We start from the raw sequence: 23,708 nt of genomic DNA on the forward strand, positions 1-23,708 counted from the left end.
GCCAAGCTGACAGTAAATCAATACATAAAGGGTTAAACACATCTGTTCTAGTCATTACCACTGGAACACTAAAATTAAACACAGATGTAAAACATTTGTGTGGTCAATAGAATATCCTGGAAGAGAAGATGATATAGCATGATACAATCCTGCAAAAATAAGTTATTTATGTTTCTTGGCAGTGTGCAGTTTGATGTCTGTTCAACTGCCCTGAAGGTAATAGTTACGTTAAATAGAGAATGTGATTGAACATCTCTCGCAGCTGCGTGCCTTGTTTCGTATAAATCCTTTCTACATGCCCAGTAACAATGGATTTGACTCTTCCAAGCATCTCAGCTACACACCTGCCAACCCAAAATGTATTTGTGGTAAAAGTTTCGAGTGGCATTCATGTGCCGTTAGTGCATGTCCCTTGCTTCCTTCTGAAAAAAGGATCCTTTCAGTTCTGTATTCATCATTCAGTGAAACTAGCTTCCAAACAATATGGTGGGAGCACTTTCACCACATGGACTGTAGCCATTTAAGAAGAAGGCCCACAATCACCTTCTCAAGTGTAACTATAGATGGGCATTAAAATGCCCACCTTGCCAGTGATGCCCATGTCCCAAGAACGAAGACAAAAAACAACTCCTCCATTATCCATACTCCTGTCATCTGGATTATTCACCAGAACTTTCCCTTTGTGTGAGACATCTCCCACTCTACTGCTTCTTTTTGATAGAGTGCATTCAGAGAGAATGTTTCCCCTTGTGGGGAAGAGCATAACTAGGGGCTATCAATATAAGATGGTCACCGAGAAATCCAATTGGGAATTCAGAAGAAACTTCTTTACCCGAAGAGTGGTGAGAAGTTGGAACTCACTACCACAGGGAGTGGTTGAAACGAATAGTATCGATGCATTTAAGGGGAATCTAAACAAGCATATGAGGGAGAAGGGAATAGAGGGTTACAATGATAGATTTAGTTGAGGAAAGATGAGAGGAGGCTTGAGTGGAGCATAAATACTGGCATAGACTGGTTGGGCCGAATGGCCTGTTTCTGTGCTGTATATCCTATGTAATCCTTTGCAATTTTCTTACTTATATTTCACCTCCTTTTCTTGGGGAATAATAGTTTCTTTTTATTTGTACTTGTCGATCTTTTGTGGCATCACAGAGGCTGAGTCAGGTCTAAATGGAGTCTTCAAATGATTTACATACACTGAATTACATAAAAATGATAACACGCAAACAGGTAATTCAGTCCAACCAGTCTGTGGTGCTATTTAACCTCCACAGCAGCAGTGGTCCTAATCCCATCCACCCGCTCTGTTCCCATATCCCTTGATCCCCCCTTTCCTTCAGCCACCTATCCAACCATACTGGAGACGTTTCCACTTGTGCGGGTGATCAAAAATTGGGACCATGAACATAAGACAGTCACCAATAAATCCAATCGGGAACTCAGGAGAAACTTCTTTACCCAAAGACTGGTTAGAATGTCGAACTCACTACCGCGTGGAGTAGTTCAGGTGAATAATGTAGATGCCTTTATGGGGAAGCTAGATAAACATATGAGGGAGAAAGGAATAGAAGGATATGCTGATAGGGTTAGGTGAAGTGGGGTGGGAGGAAACTTGTGTGGAACATAAATACCAGCACGGAGCATATGAGCCAAACGGCCTGTTTCTGTAATGTTAATTCTATGTATCCTATTCTTAAATGTTGAAATGGTCTCTGCTTCATTCACCAATTCTTATGGTAAATTCCACACTGTAGAGAAAAAAGTTTCTTCTGTTCTCTGTCCTAAATATCGTACATTTATGTTCTGTTGTTTTTGATGTCTCAACCACTTGAAACAGCCTGTTCCTAACTACTCTGTCCCCTCCCTCCTTAACACCTTTTAACACCTGTATCAAATCACCCCATAATCTCCTCCATTCTAAAAAAAGAATCCCAACAGAGTTAAAGGGTGAGGGATAACTTTATCCGAGCACAGTTGTAATTTAACTGCCATTTTAAAGATGTACATCCTTATTTTTATGTAACTATTGTAAATTCCTATGTCCCTACTTAAAATGGAAACTGCCTGTGTAAATATGTCACGTTGCAATTACATTCTTTCACCAGTGGTGACATTGCAGTGCTTCCACTGTCAGGAGACTGTCTTTGCAGTTGAAGTTTTACATACATAGTTTCAATTCTAAATGTGGGCATAGGAAGTTTTGTTGTTAAAAGTTGATAAGTACATACAGAAGCAATGGCCCAGAATTTTCTAGAGTGCGGCATCTCAGTGTTCCGCATTGGTTAGATTTGCCATGTGTGTTTAGTTTTAACATTTTTTGCCCACTAAATTGCTGGATTGTGAGCTGATAATGGCGTGGTAAGGGCACAGGACGTCCGGGCCCTTGGTGAACAACAGGACATACAGTCTTTTTCCTTAACCAATGAAATTTCAGGATTGAGAAATAAACAGAGAAGGACTGAGAGGAAGGTACAGAATCAGGTACAGAAAGAGAAATAGAGAGTAAAAATATTGGATTAAGAGAGAGAGAGAAAAAGAGACAGAAAGGAAATTTTAAAAATCTCCTCAAACAATTCTAAACCTGAAGGAATGAAATTCCACACTTATTATTGCTCATTTTCTGGGCAAGAGAGGTTGATTGGCAGTCATTAATATTTATCATGAAAAGGGTACTTACACTCTTAATTACTAGACTTACCTTCCTGTGGTAAGTTTAATGGACAATTAATGTGGAAATGCAGCAACTTTATGAAACTCACGGGGAGGTTAAGCGTGAGATGTCATTTTCACGAAGCTAATGGTGGAGCAGTGCATATCGTCCAGCAATTTGTGGTGACCTGTATTTCACAGGGCATCACTTCCTCGCTGCAAGTTACTGGCTGATTTGTGCAGTAATTACAGCGAGCATCATTCAAATGCTGTTTTTTCCAGCAAAATCTGGGCCTATATTTTAAATATAATAATATATTGTACTACTTCATTCTTGTCTATACTGAACCTACAAAATGGGGGCATTAGCTGCCAATTCCCATTTTGTACTTGGTGAGCAAGACTATTTCATTGTGGTGGATGTTGTAGATTTCAGTGCTGGCCCTCAGGTGAAATATTTTCTAGACATATAGACAGTCTGTGAAATGGCTGGTACATTAACGGTTAGTAGGAGATATATGCTAAATCAAATTTCAAGTGCAAATTGAGCTGTGGATTCAACTTAGGTCACCTCCAGTTAAAGAGGAAGAACAGTGCACAGGTGAGCAGACATCAACGTAAATGTAAATTGATTATTTTCTCCCTACCAACACATTATTTTGTTAATTGTTGTAACTCTGTGGAGTCTTGTATCAGCTCCACTGAGTGCTCAACACACTTGGCAGGTGCCCAGGGATGACACGATGCAACATGACTTCCAAGCAACTCATTTACTTTGGGCAATTAGTCACAGCAGGAACACTGTGTTTGTCTCTTTAGAAACTGATTTCTTTCTGCTATGTTTTAATAATAGTCAGGCATCTGTCTTGAGCACAGTTGCAGTGGTGAGGTGCACTTAATGATACAATTTATTTTCAATACAATCTGCTAATTCTGTAAGACAAATACCGAGATAGAGTTAGGAAACTCCTTGAAAGCCTGGGCCATCACGATCAAGTTAAAAGTGTTGACATTTTTAACACAAAAAACCCATTCTGCAGAATACCTCCCATTCCCAGTAGCTCAATCCTTAAATACTATGTACCATGCAGATCATGGAATTATATAGACTATACTGCACAGAAACAGGCCATTCGACCCAACTAGTTTATGCTGGTGTTTATATGCCACATGAGTCTCCTCTCCTTCCACGTACCTCAATTCAGCCTTTCAGCATATCTTTCTATTTCCTTTTCTCTCATATACTCGTCTAGTTTCTTTTACAAAGCATCTAAGCTACTTTCCTCAATCACTTGCTGCAGTAACAAACTCTACATTCTAACCACTCTCTGCAAAAAAAAACTTCTCCTTATTTCCAAATTGGATTTATTATTAACTATCTTGTATTTATAGTCCCTAGTTTTAGATTCTCCCATGAGTGGAAACCTTCTGTCGATGTCTACACTGTCCAATTCGTTCAGAATGTTAAAGATCTCTATCAGGTCTTCCCTGAGTCTTCTCTTTTCTAAACAAAAAAGCCCTGACCTGTTCAGTCTTTCCCAGCAGTGTCGGAGGTGTTGTCTTTCAGGTGAGCCATTAAACTGAGGCTCCTTCTGCCCTCTCAGGTGGATGTGAAATATCCCATAGCATTATTTGGAAATAAGTGCAGGAGGGATCCCCCCGGCGCCCTGACCAATACTTATCCCTCAATCAACATCACATAAACAAATTATTTGGTCCTTATCACATTACTGTTTGTGGGAGCTTGCTGTGCCCAAATTGGCTGCCACATTTCCTATGTTACAACAGTGACTACACTTCAGAAGTACTTCGCTGGTTGTAAAGCACTTTGGAGTGGCTTGATGTCGTGTAGACGCTATATAAATGCAAGATCTTTCTTCCTTTGAGTGGTAATCCATCAGAAAAGATGCAGCAAGAACTTGACTATAGATTCCCTGTGAGAGCAAACATTGCAAGGAGATGTTTATTGTGTGTTGTGTATATGCAGAGTTAGACATTCTATTCACAGTAACCATAAACAAGGAAACACTGAAAGACTTATACCATCACTCCTGTGCTCACTGACCTACATTGGCGCCATCCCATTCTTGCATTCAAATCTCGCCATGTCCTGACCCCTCCCTATCTCTCTAACCTCCTCCAATCCTATAAACCTCCGTTATCTGCACTCCTCCAATTTTGGCCTCTTGCACATTCCCAATTTCCATCACTCCACCATTGGTGGCCGTACCTTCGTCTGCCTAGGCCCTAAGCTCTGGAATTCCCTCCCTAAACCTTTCCTCCTTTAAGATGCTCCTTAAAACTGACCTGTTTGGCCAAGCCTTTGGTCACCTGTCAGAATATCTTTTATGTTGGTCAGTGTCAAATTTTTGTTGATAAGATTCCTGTAAAAGGCCTTAGGATGGTTTGCTACATTAAAGGTGCTATATAAATGCAAGTTATTGTTGCTGCTGTTGCTGTTGAAAACAATGCAGAGACGCAGCCCAAGGTGTTTTTTTTTAAACCTCTCTGGTTCCTGATCTCATTGACTCTGGCTAGTTTACCCTGGAACTGACATTGATGTCCAAACCCACCTGTCAGGTGGGGTGGAGAGCCATCATGAGACAGTGTGCTCACCTTGGCCATGAAGACCTTCCTAAATGCCGGGGAGCAGCCCCTTGAACTGACTTAGGAACATAAAACACAAGGAGGGCATTCAGCCCCTCGAGCCTGTTCCTCCATTCAATTAGATCATGGCTGATCTGTATCATCGCCATCTACCCACCTTGATTCCATAGCCTTTAATACCCTTGCCTAACAAAAATCTATCAATCCCTGTTCTGAAACTTTGGGGGAGAGATTTCTAGATTTTCACTCCCCTTTGTGTGAAGACATGTTTCTTGACATCATCCCTGAACGGCCTGGCTCAAATTTTAAGATGATGCTGCTTTGTTCTGGACTCCCCCCGCCCCGCCCGCCCGCACCCCCTCCACCTCAGACCCTCCTCCACCCCTCACCCCACCATCTCTCTATCTACCCTATCAACTCCTTTAATCATTTAAACACCTCAGTTAGATCACCCCCTAATCTCTCTATTCAAGACAATACAAGCATTGTCTATGCATCCAGTCCTCCTAATTTAATCCATTTAGCTCCAGTATCATTCTCCCTCAAATCTTGCCTCCCTTTCCCATTGTGAAAAGGGCTGTTCTTCAGTCAGTTCCTCTTCCATGATTATATGAGAGTATTGTCGTATGTTGGTGTGACAGTTTAGTGAGGATTATCCCAGACTGCAGCATGGTGCATACAAAGTGTTTTTTAGTGGAACAATGAAAGAAAAAGGAACTTGCATTTATATAGCGCTTTTTACATCCTCAGAACGTCCCAAAACACTTTACAGCCAATGAAGTACTTTTTTGAAGTGCAGCCACTGTTGTCATATAGGAAACGTAGCAGCTAATTTGTGCACAGCAAGCTTCCAAAACAACAATGTGATAATGACCAGATAGTCTGTTTTTCAGTGATGTTAGTTGAGGGACAAATATTGGGCCAGGGCACCAGGGTGAACTCTCCCTCCTCTTCCTCACATCCACATGAGAGTGCAGACGGGGCCTCAGTTTGACATCTCATCCAAAAGACATCTCTGACAGTGTTGCACTCCCTCAGTACTTCACTGGGAGTGCCAGCCAAGTCTCTGGAGTGGGACACATGGAGTGTTCAGTGACGTGCTCCATCTCTCATTTGCAGGCCGAAGTATGGTGGTTCGTACTGTCTCGGAGAGAGGAAAAGATTCAGGATTTGCAACATCAAAGCTTGTATCACAGACCTGCCTTCCTTTCGTCAGATACAGTGCAGCCACTTTGACACAATGCCTTACAAGGGGAAACTGCATAAGTGGATTCCTGTACTCAGTCGAAGTAAGTCCGTTGTTTGTTGGTAATATTTAAAGCTGCACTTCATGTTTTTCCAGTTATTTTGTCATTTGTTAATTGATTCTATCTTGGACAACTCTTTCAAAGATCTAGCACAGTTACCACGGGACATATGGCCTCCTGTGCTGTAAGAGTTCATGATTCCATGATTCAGCTCATCTGATGTCCTCCTTTTGCCAAGTTTGAAGCCGTGCAAGGGGCAAAATAAAGGGGAGGGCTGGGATTATGAATTGAGCTGCGCTGTTTGTTTTGCTGATGCTTTAAAGATTTATTGAAAACTTTAGTTTCAAAATTCAAACTTTCGGATGCCAGTTTACTAAAAAAACCAAAAAGGTCTGGTTTCACTGACATAGACAAATTGCTGTCTGTAAGAGAAATCAGGATTAATGCCACCATCACAAAGAATTTATAGCACAGAAGCAGGCCATACCACCCAACTGATCCCACACAAGTCTCCTCCCACCCTGCTTCATCTCTCTTTATCAACATGCCCTTCTATTCTTTTTGCCCTCATGTGTATATCTAGCTTCCCCTTAAATGCACCTACGCCTTTAACTTAACCATTCCTTTTCTACCCACTCTCTGAGTAAAGGAAGTGTCTCCTTAATTTCCTATTGGATTTATTTATTGCCCATCCCTAATTGCCTTTGAACTGAGTGGCTTGCTGGGCCATTTCAAAGTCAACCACATTGCTGTGGGTCTGAAGTCACATGTAGACCAGACCAGATATGGATGACAGATTTCCTTCCTTAAAGAACATTAGTGAACCAGATGGGTTTTTACAACAATCAACAGTGGTTTCATGGTCATCATGAGACCTGATTTATTAATTGAATTCAAATTTCACCTTCTGACATGGTGGGATTTGAACCCATGTCGCTAGAGAATTATCCTGGGCTCTGCATTACTAGTCTAGTGGCATTACCACTAAGCCACCCCTTCCCTTCAATTAATGACTGTTTTATATTTTGGTGCTAGTTCTAGTCTCGCCTGCAAGTAGATACATTTTCTTTATGTTTACCCTATCAAACCCCATCAGAATTTTAAGGACATCTATTAGGTCACTTTTCCTCCTTTTTTCTCTTCATCCTTGTTAAGGTTTTTTACACCTACTCCAGTGCCTCTCTATCCTTTTTATAATATGGAGACCAGGACTGTGCACAATACTGCGAGTGTGGTCTAAACAAGGTTCTGTGCAAGTTTAACAAAACTAGTTTTAAGATTCAGGCTTTCAGTTGCCAGTTTACCACGCAAAAAAATAGCCAGTCTGGTCCAAACCAGACTCAGTGTGGTTCAATAATGCAAACAAACTGTCGCCTACAATTGGAATCTGGATTAACATTTGGATATTGTCATTGGTGAAGTTGGTTTAAGTTTTCCCATGGTGTGTCTTGCCCACAGTTAATCCCTGTGAGCTACACTGTCGTCCTGCAGACGGTTATTTTTCAGAGAAGATGTTGGACGCCGTGATAGATGGGACGCCATGTTTTGAGGGAAACACCAGCCGGGATATGTGCATCAATGGAATCTGCAAGGTACAGAGTTAATTAAAACAACAAGAGGCGAATCGGGAGAACTTTCCATGTGCATTTAAGTGTGAAAACTGTACAACGCAGTCGGAGGCCCCAATAGCAAGAGTGCTGATCTCTCAATATTGACTCTGCCAGAAAGCCTCAAATAATTTATGCCAAAATGTCAAATGGTATTGCTAATGTCTTTGCGTGCTCCACAATCAGCCCCAACAGGTGATGCTTTCCCTTTGAACTTCTGCAAACCAGAGGCATAATTCCAGGTGATGCTAGTGCTTGAACGACGGGTTCAGTATGGCTGGGCCAGGTGGATGCCTATAGAACTGGTTTCATTTAAACACAAAAGGGGTGAAATTGTCCTTTGACAGTAGCTCAAGACTAGTGCTATTGGCATGGAAATTTGGGCAGGGCATAAAATGGGCTGCCAATTCACTAAAGCTTGTTTTCCTCTGCTGTTAACGACCAGTTTCACTCCCAAGGTGCCTATTGGGAGCTGATCCTCTTTTCCATGGCTAAACAGTTCAGGATATTGCAGCAATATTTTTGTGACTGCTTTTCAAATAGAGCGATGACCAGTTCTATTAGTGAATAAGGGGCCAACTGAACTGAAATTCCCAGAGAATCTGTGCTCCAGAGGTTGAAACATCCTTTGAGTTTTCGAAATGTGCAGAAGAGATAACACCAGCAGATCTGTGAAAAACAGCACTTGTTAGAAACTCATTTAATAGCCACTGTTAAACTGAAGATTGGGTCCATTGTCCAGTTACTTCATTGACACTTGCCATTCAGATATTTACGGGTCAGATGCACAATCCAGAATCCAGACAGATAACCACTACTCTCTGCAGTCTCCAACTTGCTTGGGTGAGAAAGTTCTTTCATGCTGTTCTTACTGCAAAATAAGCGATACTTTGCAATAATTGCAGTAGAGATTTACAAAGAGGATCATATCAATAGCACAAAGGAAATCAAAATGGAGTAGCTGGACTGGAAATATCACCACTGCCTTGTTATGACAATCTGTTCAGTTGAACAAATGATCGTATTCTTATTTCTGTGCTAACACCATACCCAGCATGTTCACTCTGTAATGTTCTTCAGCGCATTCTTATACACGCAATGCCATTCACTTTTGCGTAGATTAAGAAGGCTGGTCTGTTTTTTATAGTAAAATATCTGTTTGCTTTTGCACTTTCCACTGACGTTGATTTACTCAATTTCTCACCCATTAAATGGGTCCAGGATCCAAGATTTAAGCATTTATGAGGATTCAAATTGACCGCTTAGCTTAAAAATTAAGCTGATGTATCTCTTCAGACAATTATCCAGGGAAAGATAACTTTTAAGCAAAATAATCTGACTCACATTCCATGTATTTGTGCATCTTTTATACATAATTAAAACTCCATTGTGTTTAGCGCATATCCATGGAGCCCCAGAAGTTGTTACTCAGAGTGTCTTAAGGAGAAATTAAAACAATCACTGAGTTGGAACCTAAAGTTTGTAAGCAACTAACGGCTGCCCTCTAAATGACCCTCGTGCATTCTTTAATTAGCTGCACTTGTTAATTTAAACAACTTTCCCATGGGTGTACTTGAACAGTTGCCTTGAAGCAACAGGTTAGATTAGCAACTAAATGTCATAACTGTACCGACGTCCCCAGCCTGCCCATGAGAAATGCCAACAGGGATTCCTGCATGTGTAATATCAGTCCTGTATCTGGTGTGTCTTTGTTACACTCTAGACATCACACCTTGTTCCAGATACAAAATAATAATTAATAAGATCAAGGCTGCCATGGACCTGTAGCTTGGAATTTACAAATGGTTATATCAGCCTCAATGTTTGACCCCAACAGTTCTCTGGTTATCCAGATTTGTCCATTTAGTGAAAGGTGTAAGCCAAGTTAGCAGCTGAACAGCACAACTGTGCTCCATAACCCAGGATCACCTATGAACAATATCAGAGGAAATCTGCACATTTTGTCTGGCTTTGTCAATGGGCCATGGGTTAAGGGAGTGAGTGGATGGTTCATACAGAGCATGAAGGTGTCAGCTTCAGTACTCAGTGCTGACTTAGTTATTCTCAGCTGGAGCAACATTGCAATACCGAGAATTAGCCTAAGTGAAATTAACCAAGTGGGTTAAGGAACGGGTGATAGCCCCACTTTTTCCATAGGCTGTTGCCAAGATAGGAGCCGCGTTTTTCAATGTTTCGACCTTGGGATGTGGACGTCCCTGGCAAGGCTAACATTTATTGCCCATCCCTTGTTGCCCTTGAGAAGGTGGTGGTGAGCTGCCCTCTTGAACTGCTGTAGTCCTTGTGGTGAAGGTGCACCCACAGTGCTGTTAGGCAGATCGTTCCAGGATTTTGACCCAGCAACAATGAAGTGAACGGCGATATAGTTCCACGTCAGGATGATGTGTTTAGTGGTGTGAGCTCAGGAATCAATCACTCAGCTGATTCTATCTCTGTAGAATTTAATTAAAGCAGGATACTTCGTGAAGAATTGTTTGATTCAGATTTTAATCAGTGAATAACAGAGACCTGTTAGAGTATCATAATCTGACTGATGAGAAGGGTGAAATCCTACCCTACTTCTAAGTGTGTAGAATTACTTTGAGTGGAAAAATTAAACTTTAAATGAATGAAATGTAAATGATAAAATGTAGTAAGGTTTGTTATAAGTCTGTATAAGAACAAATAGTTTAGGTCCAAGTTAATTAAATTTGATCATTACAACAACAGCCAGCAGTTGAGTTGTTTTTGATGAAAAAACTTGTCAATATAAAACTCAAGAGAGCGAGGTGCCCGAGGGCAAACGCTGACTCAGATATTCTGTTTCAGAATGTAGGTTGCGATTATGAAATTGACTCCAATGCTCTGGAAGATCGCTGCGGAGTCTGTCAGGGGAATGGATCCACCTGTGAGACAGTAAAGAAGACATTCGATAAAAGTGAAGGACTGGGTAAGATTGTTCTGTGCTTTCAACAATAATAACTTGTATTCTTCGTAGCACCTTTCACCTGGTGAAACGTTCCACGGCACTTCACAGGAGTGTAATCAGACAGAATTTACCAACGAGCCGAATAGAGATATTAGAGTTCTAGAATGGTAGAGACAGTTTGGCACAGAAGGAGGTCATTCAGCCCATCGAGTCCATGCCAGCTCTGTAGAGCACTCCTGCTCTATCCCCGTAGCCCTGCAAGTTTATTTCCTTCAAGTGCTCATCCAATTTCTATTAGGACAGGTGATCAAAGCTTGGTCAAAGAGGTAGGTTTTAAGGATCACCTTAAAGGAGGAGAGAGTGGTGCAGAGGTTTAGGGAGAAAATTCCAGAACTTAGGGTCCAGACAGCTGAAGGCCTGGGCGCCAATGATGGGGCAAAGGAAGTGAGGAATGCTCAGGAGGCCTCACATGATGTAGTGCTGATTTCTGGTTGGTTTGTAGGGCTGGAGGTTGTTACAGAGCTGGGAGGGACGAGGACATGAAGGGATTTGAAGACAAGGATGAGAATTTTTAAACAGAGGCATTCAGAGACATCAGCTGGTATTTAATGGAGGCAGCAAGGTCTCACCTGCTGGCTGAAGTGCCAGTGTGAGCCCCGCGTTGCTTCTTTTCGGGAAAGCCCGCTGCATTATATGCCAATCAGGCACTTAACTGGGCAGCAGTGGGCCTTCCCCAGGATTAAGGACCCTGACAACGGAAGTCCCGCCTGCTAAGAGCTGCCGGTGGGTGATGGCGGGAGGGGTTTCGCGCTGTGGGATTCTTGTGGCAGGGGGGTTGTAGGGGGTTCAACAGCAAGGGCAGGGGAGTGGCTCTCAGCAGGCCCCCCCCCTTCCTGATGGCGGGTCTGTCAATCAGGCAGTGAGTGCCTTTAAACACCCACCACCACCCCCCCCCACTGCCCCTCCCCTCCCCCATCCCCCGGGAGATGACAAACAACCCGCACAGGCTTGCTTGTTGTCTCCCTGTGTGGTGAAAGGCCCGCCCGCCACCAGGCTAATACCGGCAGCAGTGGGGAGAGGCCATTGACTGGGCATTAATTGCCTACTTAAGGGTTTCAATTGGTGGCGAGGCACAGGAAGGCCGTCCACTGGTATTCTCGCCACAGACTTAATTGGGGTGGAGGTGGGAAAGCGGAGGGGTCCCCATCCCGCCCGATCGGGTGCTGCCCCCACCTCCATACTCACCACGGGGGGGCAGTGGGGGGAGCATAAAGTTCTGACCTAGGAGTCAATATAAGTCAGTGAGCACAGAGGGCAATGGGTGAACGGGAGTTGGTGCGAGTTGGGATACGGACAGCAGAGTTTTGGATGTTTGTTTCCCCAAACCCAGTCTCAATATTGTTTTGAATCTCAATGACATTCATTCATTTCTTGGCTCTGGCACACAGCTATTACCCTTCTCAAGTTCATGTTTAGATCTCTTCCCCATAAGGAGTATCTGATCGTGGCCTTAAAGGGACAGGCCAGGTTAACCACAGCTCTGATATGCAAATTAACCCACAACCGTGCACCAAACATAAGATTACCAGAATGTTACCAGGTCTCCAAGGGTTGGATTATGAGGAGAAGTTACATAAACTAGGCTGGTATTCCCAAGAATATAAGGTTCAGGTGCAATTTGATTGAGGTGTTTAGAAATTTGAAAGGAATTGATAGGTAAATGGAGAGAAACTTTTCCTGCTGGTGAGAGAGTCTAGGGAAAGGGGCCATATTCATAAAATCAGAGGCAGGCCATTCAGGAGAGAAGTTAAGAAACAATTCCTCACACAATGGGTGGGAGACGTATGGAACTCTCTCCTGCAAAAAGCAATAGATGCTGGAAGTCAATTAATAAATCCGAGATTGATGGACAAGGGTATCTAGGTTATGGATCCAAGGCAGGTGGATGTACCTATGAGTAAGATCAGCCATGATACTGAATGGCAGAACAGGCTAAGGGATTAAATAGCCTTCACCTGTTCCTATGACCATACAGGATCCAAAACAAAAAGCATTCAGTTCTTCTGATGGTTCCGTCATTTAGGGCAGTGAGTAGCTGGAGGCAGACAAAGCAGCAAGAATTCAAGCTTAGTCCCGACAGTGTGTTGAATAAGCCAGTTGTGGCAGTAAAGGGCAGCACACCCTCAGCAACTCTGAAAGGAGAAAAGTTAGTTCCAGTTTCACCTGTTGTGAAGTGTGTTGGCAATGATAAAATGGGACAGAGCGAATTGGCAGCTTGACTTGCATTCCATGTTCTTCTCCATTGGAGTTAATTCTTTTCCAAGACTAATTTCATCCCCAACAATGTCTCAACTGAAATGAGAAGAATGACTGTGTGGGGATGGTACCAGAGGGATTAATATTAGGAAACCATCCCTGATGGGAGTCAGTGTATAATTGGTGTTTGTATGATTTGCAAAAAAAATGACATTCCTTCATTCGTTAGGAATGAACTTAAATAAAGCTGGTTTACTGTTGGTTTGGAGTGAGCTACTATAATCCTGAAAGTATTAATCAACACATCAGAAATCTGCTCCCTCTGCCCAAGTCCCTAACCTGAATAAGACTCGTTGGTGAAGCATATTATAGCAAAGTGGGAAGTGCATATCTGTAAAGGAAAAGGGTGGCACAAGGCTAGAACAAACCATCCAGGGTGAAAATCTTCTTGGGTGGAATGTAAAACAGGCGTGTAAATGGGCGATAGAGAATCAGATGGAGAGTAAAATAAGGAATAGTGGATTAGATGGTGAATAAAACCGACTGCTGATTCATTATTGCCCGCATTGTGCTCTCACCCAGGATGCATTTCACCCTCATTGTCCCAGTTTGCATCCAGGTCAAATGTCTTCTGAATAGTGGACACAACTGTGATAACTTCCCTTTCAGAGTTGCTTAGGACTGTCTGATAAAGCTCACTCTGTAATTTAGAACCCATTTAAACACACCCATTCCTATACCACCATGCCGCCATGTCTAATATCGTAGGTTGGGCATAACTCGCTGCAACATTGGTGGATTTGGTTTTTTGTGCTGATGAAGGTGTTTGATACCGAGCGAGGGAACAGACTGTCACCCTGTGTGGTGGGGGGGGGGGGGGGGGGCGGGGTCAAGCTCTCCAGGTCAGATACAGCATGACAATGATTAAAGGTACAGCTCTCTCTACGCAGTCCCACCAGGTGTGTCTCAACTCCAACTTCAGAAAAGGGAAAATGCAGGGCAGGATTTTCCCTGTGGGCCTCAGGACCCTGCCGTCAGGCTCAAATGGGGGTCAGAAGGTCACATTGTATGGGGAGCAGTCACTCACCTGTGATTTTCCCAGATTTGGCTAGTTAATGGCCAGAGAGCATGCTCACCATCCAGTTAAAGCCATCCAGTTAAAGGGCCAATAGCAGGGTGCCATGGCAGGTAAATGAGGGAGAGGCACCAAGCTGGAGGCGCCTTTGACAATAGGCCTTAATAGGCCTTTAAGTGCCTCAATTAGCTACCTGCTGCTTGTGGGGTGTTGGAGGTGGGTTAATCGCTGCGGCCCACCATGCACCCCCCCCCCCCCCCCCACACCCCCCGCATCCCACTATGGGAAAATGGGATGGAGTTGTGAAACTAGCACACCAGCCGGTGACGTAAAATTCCGCACTCACCCCAGTGCCCGCCCGCATCAGGGACTAAACATTCAGCCCACGGTGTTAACATCTGGATATTTGCACAATGTAGCAATATAAAAGGTTAAGAAGACTGGGTAGATGGTTCTGTTTGTGAGTATTGATTTTTTTTAAAATTATCACACATGTTGATCACAGACAAACTTGAAAAGAGAACACTTTTGAAATTGAGTTTGTCCCCTGAAGCTGACACCTCTGATTTGTTTTCGTTGTAAGATCAAACCTAGATTTGTCTAGTTTGTAGCAGTGTGAGAAAGATCTGAATGTTTTGCTTATTCTTAAGTTAATGCTGATTGAAAGTGGCAATTATTCACTCCAGCAGAGCAGACGTAGAGGTGACTGCATCTGAAGCTCTGAACAATTTTCACAGGAGCACCTAATTGATTTGGCATCTAAATGGTGACTCTTAAATAAAATTCAGTCGATCACAATAGGAGGAAAATTGGCTTTCAAAAAGCAAGTAGGAAGTGAATTTCCAAATCTAAGTTATTATCTGCCAAGAAAATCAGATGCTCGGCTTTGAGCACCAGAACTGGTCTCCCTGTAACCCTGTCCAGATCCAGCCCAGGCGAATGCAGTTGTTAGGGTCCAACGCAAAGTCAGTTTGACCAGTCCTCCATCAATTTTTAGTGGGTATAATTCCACAGCATGAGAGAGGAGAGATTTATTTCTGACTAGACATTCCAGCTCTTCCTCAAAATCAATCAGCCTCTTAAACTGTTGAGGTCAAATATTTGTAAATTTATTAAGTATTTAGGACATGTATTAGTACTTAAGCATACCCTTAAAATATTACTTACAGCCACACACTGGAGATGTAGGTGGGGCACTCTAGTGCATTAGACTTCTGAATTTGGTATTTAGATTATCTGAACCATCCCAATTCTCCTCATGGTTCGTTATTTTTGCATTGCCATTACCTGTTTATACCAAAAGTTTAAACTAACTCCATATAAGGACAATAATTCAGTTTATAATTTTGGAAGGAACAATGAGAAGAGGCAGTATAAACTAAATGGTTCAATTTTAAAGTGGGAGTAGGGATAGAGAAATTTGGGCATTCACTTTTCACAAATCTTTGTCGATGGCAGGACAAGTTGAGAGAGATTCTGTTTGGTATTACGGTTGGTTAGTCGGGACAGATTGCTTTCTACTGAGCTGTCCCAATTAAACCCCTTCTACTGTATCTTGACTCCCTGGTGGAGTTGGCTTCCTATTTCAAGACTAGATATGCGACATGTGGCCACAATATGTCCTCAACTTCTAAATGCTCTGCAAAAAGACACAAACATCTTAAATTCCATCAGCACTCAGCAGATCTAAGTTACATTCCAGTGAATGCCACTCAACAAAACTCAAGTGTTTTGGTTGTAATTCATAATTTTACAAAGAAAATTAAGTCAATATGTTTACAAACAGCGTATTGTCTCTCAGAATTGTAGAATCATAGAATGAAACAGCACTAAAGGAGGCCATTTGTCTCATCGTGCCTGTTCTGGCTCTTTGAAAGAGCTATACAGTTAGTCCCATTCCCATTCCCTTTCCCCAAAGCCCTGCAAATTTCTCCCCTTCAAATATTTATCCAATTCCCTTTTGAAAGTTACTCCTGAATCTGTTTGCACCACCGTTTCAGGGAGCATGTTCCAGATCATAAGCACTCACTGCGTAAAAACAATTCTCCTCACCTGTTCTCAAGAAAGTTCATGGACCTGAAACATTAACTCTGTTTCTCTCTTCATAGATGCTGCCAGACCTGCTGTGTATTTCCAGCACTTTCTGTTTTTATCCCCTCATCTCCTCAGGAGTTTTGTACCATCTTTATTTCACTCATTTGGTAGAGTTCCAAAATTGGCTCATGATTTAGTCATTGATGAATGCACTACCATTCACAACAAAAATAAATAGTGCGAGATCTACTGTATAATCTTGAGGAATAGATTTGTATATCATGTTGCTTTTACAACTATCTACATAATATATTTAAAAAACCTTACAACTGTATACACTTCCTGTCAACTTTTTCCATTGTAAATTCCTGTATCCATATTTATCAATGGAAACCGTCTGTCAAAGTGTCATGCTGTAATTACACTCTTCCCCCAGTGGAGGCAGTATTGCACCACCACTGGCGGGAGGCTGGAATTACAATGTGACACGTTTATACAGGCAATTTCCATTATAAATGTGGACATAGGAATTTATAATGGAAATATAAAAATAAGAATAGAAATTGTCAGGTTAAAATGAGGATTAAATTACGTCTGTGCATCCTTATTTAAGGATTTGGGGCGGCACAGTGGCGCAGTGGTTAGCACCGTAGCCTCACAGCTCCAGCGACCCGGGTTCAATTCTGGGTACTGCCTGTGTGGAGTTTGCAAGTTCTCCCTGTGTCTGCGTGGGTTTCCTCCGGGTGCTCCGGTTTCCCCCCACATGCCAAAGACTTGCTGGTTGATAGGTTAATTGGCCATTATAAATTGCCCCTAGTATAGCTAGGTGATGGGAAATATAGGGTCAGGTGGGGATGTAGTAGGAATATGGAATTAGTGTAGGATCAGTATAAATGGGTGGTTGATGGTCGGCACAGACTCGGTGGGCCGAAGGGCCTGTTTCAGTGCTGTATCTCTAAAAAAAAAAATCCTGTTGTTATTATCTCCTGCAATGCAATCCCACCTCATCTGAAGGCCACACATGATGGTCTTGATTCCACATTTTCAGCTGCACAGGACATCAACTAAATCCACCATATGATTGGGAAAAGTCATTTACATATGAGCATACAAACTTATGAATTAGGAGCAGGAGTAGGCCATTCGAGCCTGCTCTGCCATTCAATAAGATCATGGCTGATTGGTTTGTGTCTCGAGTTCCACACTCCCATCTACTCCTGATAACCTTTGATTCCCTTGCCTAACAAGAATCTAACTACCTCCACCTTAAAAATATTCAATGAACCAGCCTCCACCACTTTCTAAGGCAGAGAGTTCCAAAGTCGCACAATCCTCTGAGAGAAAAAATTTCTCCTCATCTCTGTCCTAAAAGGACGACTCCTAATTTTAAAATAGTGCCCCCTCATTCTGGACTCACCCACAAGAGGAAACATCCTTTCCACATCCACCTTGTCAAGACCGTTCAGGATCTTATACATTTCAATCAAGTCTCCCCTCACTCTTCTAAACTCCAGTGAAAACAAGCCCAGTCTGTCCAACTTTTCCTCATAAGACAACCTGCTCATTCCAGGTTTCAATCTAGTAAACCTCCTCTGAACTGCCTCCAACGTATTTACACTTTTCCTTAAATAAGGAGACCAAAACTGCACACAGTATTCGAGATGTGATCTCACCCATGCCCTGTATAACTGAAGCATAACATCCTTACTGCTGCCGGGGGAGGTGGTGGAAGCAGGTACGATAGCGACGTTTAAGAGGCATCTTGACAAATACATAAATAGGATGGGAATAGAGGGATACAGACTCCGGATGTGCAGAAGGTTTTAGTTTAGACAGGCATCAAGATCAGCGCAGGCTTGGAGGGCCGAATAGCCTGTTCCTGTGCTGTACTGTTCTTTGTTCTTTGTTCTTTATTTTCAATTCCTGTCATAATAAAGGATTGCATTCCATTAGCCTTCTTTATTACTTGCTGTACCTGCATGTTAACTTTTTGTGACTCATGCATTAGAACACCTAGATCCCTCTGCACCTTGGAATTCTGCAGTCATTCTCTGTTTAAGTAATACTCTGCTTTTTTATTCTCCCTGCAAAAGTGAACAACTTCACATTTTCCCACATTACACTCCATCTGCCAGATTTTTGTCCACTCGCTCAACCTATCTATACCAGTCTGCAACCTCCTTATGTCCTCTTCACAACATACTTTCCTACCTATCTTTGTGTCATCCCCTCATCTAAGTCATTGATATAAATTGTAAAAAGTTGAGGCCCCAGCACAGACCCCTGTTGGACTCCACTCATCACATCCTGCAAATCAGACAAGGACCCATTTATGCATACTCTCTGTTTTCTGCCAGTCAGCCAATCTTCTATCCATGCTAATATGTTACCCACTACACCATGAGCTCCTACTTTGCGCAATAACCTTTTATGTGGCACCTTGTCAAATGCTTTCTGGAAATCCAAGTACAGTACGTCAATGGGCTCCCCTTTATCCACAGCACATGTTACTCCTTCAACGAACTCCAATAAGTTGGGTAAACATGATTTCCCTTTCACAAAACCATGCTGCCTATTCCCGATTACCTTGAGTTTTTCTAAGTGCCCAGCTATAGCCTCCTTAATGATCAATTCTAACACCTTCCCCATGACAGATGTCAAGCTAACTGGCCTATAGTTACCTGTTTTCTGTCTCCCCTCTTCTTGAATAGAGGGGTTATATTTGCCACTTTCCAGTCTGATGGAACTTTTCCAGAATCTAGTGAAGTTTGAAAAATTAACACCAACGCATCTACTACCTCATTAGCCACCTCTTTTAAGAGGTGCAGACCTCTGCAGACAGAGATTTATTATCACTCAGATATGCCCAAAGCAAACATTTTCACTGCCTCTGGGAAATTTTATATAGCCTTGTTGTGTCCAGTGAGCAAATTGAACACACTTCAATGAGTTAGGGATGCCTTGCCTTGACAAAGCACTTGCTCTCAATACATTATGAAACTCAAAGAGGGTTTGGGGAACAGGTATTAGCCAAGATAAATTGAAAAAGCCAGGAATTAAACCTATAACTTCAACAACAACTTACATTTCTGTAGCACCTTAAATGTAGTAAAACATCGCAAGGTGTTTCACAGGAGTGTAATCAGCCAAAGATTGACACCAAGCCTAAGAAGAAAACATTCGGATGGGTGGCGGAAAGATTGGTTGAAGAGGAAGGTTTTGAGGAGCATTTAAAGGAGGAGAGAGAGGCGGAGAGACAGAGATTTAGGGAGGGTATTCCAGAGCTTGGGGTCCAAACATCTGAAGTCATTGCCTCCAATGGTGCAGCGAAGAAAGTCGGGGATGCACAAGAGGCCAGGATTGAAGGAATGCATTAAAACTAGTTTAATGAATGATTGGTTCACAAGTAGTGGCTTACTGGTGCAGTAAATACTAGCACAATTCATTTAAGGCTTTGATAACTAACTCAGCAAGGGTTTGGTTTTGAGGTAGAACATGGAGGAAAGATCAAACCCTCAAACATTCTGGATAATGTAGAGAGGTAGAAGTAGCATTGTCAATCCTCCGGGATTGCACTGGACCCTCCAGGAATTGAAAATTAATCTCCTGGACACTACTGTGAGCAATTCAGGATAAGAAGCACAGGGAGCAATGATAAAAAAAAGTGTATCTTTCATTTTATTTGAACTCTTTTGTTTATTGGTTATAGGAATATTGGAAATGGGGGGGAAAGGCTGTTTGACTATACGGGGTTGATGGAGGCAGGAGGTCATGATGAAATCTCCAGGAATATGTCCAACCGGCTGTGGCAACCCTCGCTGGATGAGCAGATTAACCCTGCACCTTGACTTATCTGTGTGATTATCTGTAGGTTATGTAGACATTGGGCTGATTCCTGAAGGTGCCCGTGAGATTCGAATCGAGGAAGTTGCAGAAGCAGGAAACTTCCTAGCCTTGCGGAGTGATGACCCTGAGAAGTATTTCTTAAATGGGGGCTGGATAATCCAGTGGAATGGAGATTACAAGGTGGCTGGGACAACATTCACCTATGAAAGAAATGGGAATCTGGAGAACCTCACATCACCAGGTCCTACCAAGGAACCAGTGTGGATTCAGGTAATTCTGTATTTCCTTTCAAGTTTTGCGAGTTGTGCAGTTGATCCCTAAAAATTGCAACCAGGTCAATAAGGCTATAACAAAAGGTATAACAAAAGCAAACCAATCACTAGAGGGATAGAACTGAAAAGAAGCGAAGTTATGCTAAATTTGTATCAAGCCTTGGTTAGGGCACACGTGAATTACTGTGGAGTAATTTTATAAAAAGGATGTATGATTAAAGGAAGGTCATTGATGAAGCAGCTGAAGATGGTTGGGCCTAGAACACTACCCTGAGGAACTCCTGCAGTGATGTCCTGGAGCTGAGATGATTGACCTCCAACAACCACAACTATCTTCCTTTGTTCTAGGTAGCCTATCTCGTGACTGTTGCATCATCACTCTTACAATGGGAGGGGTCTCTCTCACTGTCTTCTGTATTAACCTTTCACATCCTTATACTACAGTTTACCATAGCTTCCTAGTTTTTGTACTCTATGCCTCTGTTTATAAAGTCCAGGATGCCCCCATATGCTTTATTAAACTTGGGACCCGACATAGACAGCAGAGAGAGAAAACATTTATTTCATTAAACTGGGTTGGCCCTGCATCCTGTTCTGTGTTAAACAGCTGCTGCTTTCACCTACGCAGCAGTCATTGTTCCACTAACTCAATACATGTGAAACTCTTTTGAGATGGTCCTGCGAGTTATATAAAGGCAAGTTTTTTTTCTTTGTTGCCATGGAGAGTCTTGTCCCAGACATAAACCTTGAGGTTTATGTTGACTGCAAGGGAGTGGAGACAGGGGAGTGGGGGCGCTTAGTATGATGTTGGAACAGGGATTCTGAAGCATAGAGGTTAAACAGGAGCAGAAATTTGTTGATAATGAGGAAGCATGAGTGTAGGTGGAGAGAACTTGTGGTGTAGTCTGTATATACAGCGATGCTGAATGCATGATCATCCATTTCAAAGCTGAGGCCACAAGAACCCTGAGAACATCAGAACACAATGTTTTAGTAGAAACTGTAACAGTTTGTGAACAACTTTAAATAAAAAATGAGATACTGTCTAGAAGAGGTTTGAGCCTTTGCTTAACTATGTTTCCAAAGGGTGCCAGGCAGTCTCCTACAGCTCACCCAAGTGTCCGTGCTTCACGTGTGAGGCAACACAATGGGCTGTTTGACTGTGGAGGCATCACTGTGAAGTTTGATCCTGTTCTCATGATGGTGTCGAAACAGACGTCAATGAATGGCAATCGGCCGAGCAGAATTAAACTATTAAGACTGGTTTTGATTAAAAATGGATGATGTTGTTGTTGCAGTCAACATTGCAGCAACTGAGCTATTTCTGATATTTGAGTAACTTGATTCATGTAATTTGTGGATTTCCTGTGGCACTGGCCATGGAAAGTCAGGACAAAGCAAATTTCCTGAGCCTGCATCAGTGCTGCTGTCGGTTAAGGAAGAAGGATCTGCAATTTCTGGAACTCATGAAGTTCCATCTATGGATGAAGTGTGCAGCTGCCGGCGTGACTGTGTCACAGCATGGTGACAGAGTGCCTGATATGTGTTTAATATATTACCAGTCAATTTCCCGTGGTGCTGTACAAAGGGAGTTAAGACCGAATGTCATTTTCAGGTGAATATTTGCTAGAGGCTGGAAGATAATTTCTTTGCCTGTCATTCAGCCCTCATTTTAAAATCATACATTTTTTATTTTTCTATTAGAAATTCCTATGTCTACAACCATAATGGAAACTGCCAATCACACTCTGCCTCTGGTGATACTTCATTGCCACCCCTGGTGAGAGTATGTGATTATGGTGTGACCTGTTTACATAGGCAATTTTGTATTATAAAGATGGACACAGAAATTTATAATGGAAACAGTTAACAGAAAGTGAGCACAGATATAAATTTTTTTATATATTATAGATACATATTGTTTCTTTGAACATCACAGTGCATCAATAAAAAGTTACAAAATCGGCTCTCCCAAGAAGCCAGTTAGTTTCCTGGATCCAGCCTAGTGTGTAAAGAACACAGGAACAGGAGGAGGCCATTCAGCCCCTCGAGTCTGTGTTGCCATTCAATTAAATCATGGCTGATCTGTATCCTAATTCCACCTACTTACCTTGGTTCCTTAACCCTCATTACGCTTGCGTAATAAAAATCTATCAACCTCTATTTTGAAATTTTCAATTGACCCCAGCCTCAACCTTTTCTGGGGGAGAGAGTTCCAGATTTCCACGATCCTTTGTGTGAAGAAGTGCTTCCTGACATCACCCCTGAACGGCCTGGCTCGAATTTTAATGTTCCGCCCCCTTGTTCTGGACTCACCCCACCAGAGGAAATAGTTTCTCTCTATCTACCCTAATAAATCTTTTAGTCATGTTAAACACCTCAATTAGATACTTAATTCTATACTTAAGGGAATATAGGTCTAGTCTGTGGAACCTGTTCTCATAAGTTAGGGGTTAAATGAAGTGTAAGGAGTCAAGGGCAGATCCTATCGATGAACAGAAGACTGACTGTTTTGACAGGCTCAACATATCTCTGAGGACTCTCTGAAATGGGTTGGGTCTTTTTTGGTCTCTAAGGGAATCCAGGGATATGGGGATAGGACAGGAAAGTGGAAATGAGGTCGAAGGTCAGCCATGATCTTACTGAATGGTGGAGAAGGCTCGAGGGTTCATATAGGAACATAGAAACATAGGAATTAGGAGCAAGAGTAAGTCATTCAGCCCTTTGAGCCTGCTCTGCCATTCGATAAGATCATGGCTGATCTGGTTGTGGTCTCAACTCCACATTCCTGTCTGCCCCCTTTGACTTCCTTGTCTATCAACAATCTATCTAATTCAATACTTGAATAAATTCAATGACCCAGCCTCCACTGTTTTCTGGGGAAGAGAATTCCACGGACTAACAACCTTTTGAGAAAAAAGAATTCTCCTCATCTCTGTCTTAAAAGGGAAACCTCTTATTCTTAAACTGTGTCCCCTAGTTCTAGTCTCCCCCACAAGAGGAAACATCCTCCCGGTATCCACTCTATCAAGTCCGCTTGGGACCTGAGATGTTTCGATAAGATCGCCTCTCATTCTTTGAAATTCCGTTGGGTATAGGCCCAACCTGTTCAACCTTTCTTCATAAAATAAGCCCTTTATCCCCAGAATTAGTCGAGTGAACCTTCTCTGAGCTGCTTCTAATGCA

At 42.4% G+C, this 23,708-nt stretch overlaps 1 protein-coding gene across 2 annotated transcripts in view; it reads left to right on the forward strand.

Annotated features, from left to right (window-relative positions):
* The window catches only part of LOC137352565 (A disintegrin and metalloproteinase with thrombospondin motifs 7-like), a 190,888-nt gene that overhangs the window by 95,622 nt on the left and 71,558 nt on the right, over positions 1-23,708 (forward strand). For both annotated transcript variants that reach the window (XM_068018208.1, XM_068018209.1), the window contains exons 12-15: positions 6,379-6,548; positions 7,965-8,098; positions 10,940-11,060; positions 20,276-20,520. In XM_068018208.1, coding sequence (XP_067874309.1) covers positions 6,379-6,548; positions 7,965-8,098; positions 10,940-11,060; positions 20,276-20,520 — 670 coding nt within the window. The remainder of the gene's footprint in view (positions 1-6,378; positions 6,549-7,964; positions 8,099-10,939; positions 11,061-20,275; positions 20,521-23,708) is intronic.

This window comes from Heterodontus francisci, chromosome 38, assembly GCF_036365525.1.
Source record: "Heterodontus francisci isolate sHetFra1 chromosome 38, sHetFra1.hap1, whole genome shotgun sequence".
Taxonomy (NCBI): Eukaryota; Metazoa; Chordata; class Chondrichthyes; order Heterodontiformes; family Heterodontidae; genus Heterodontus; species Heterodontus francisci.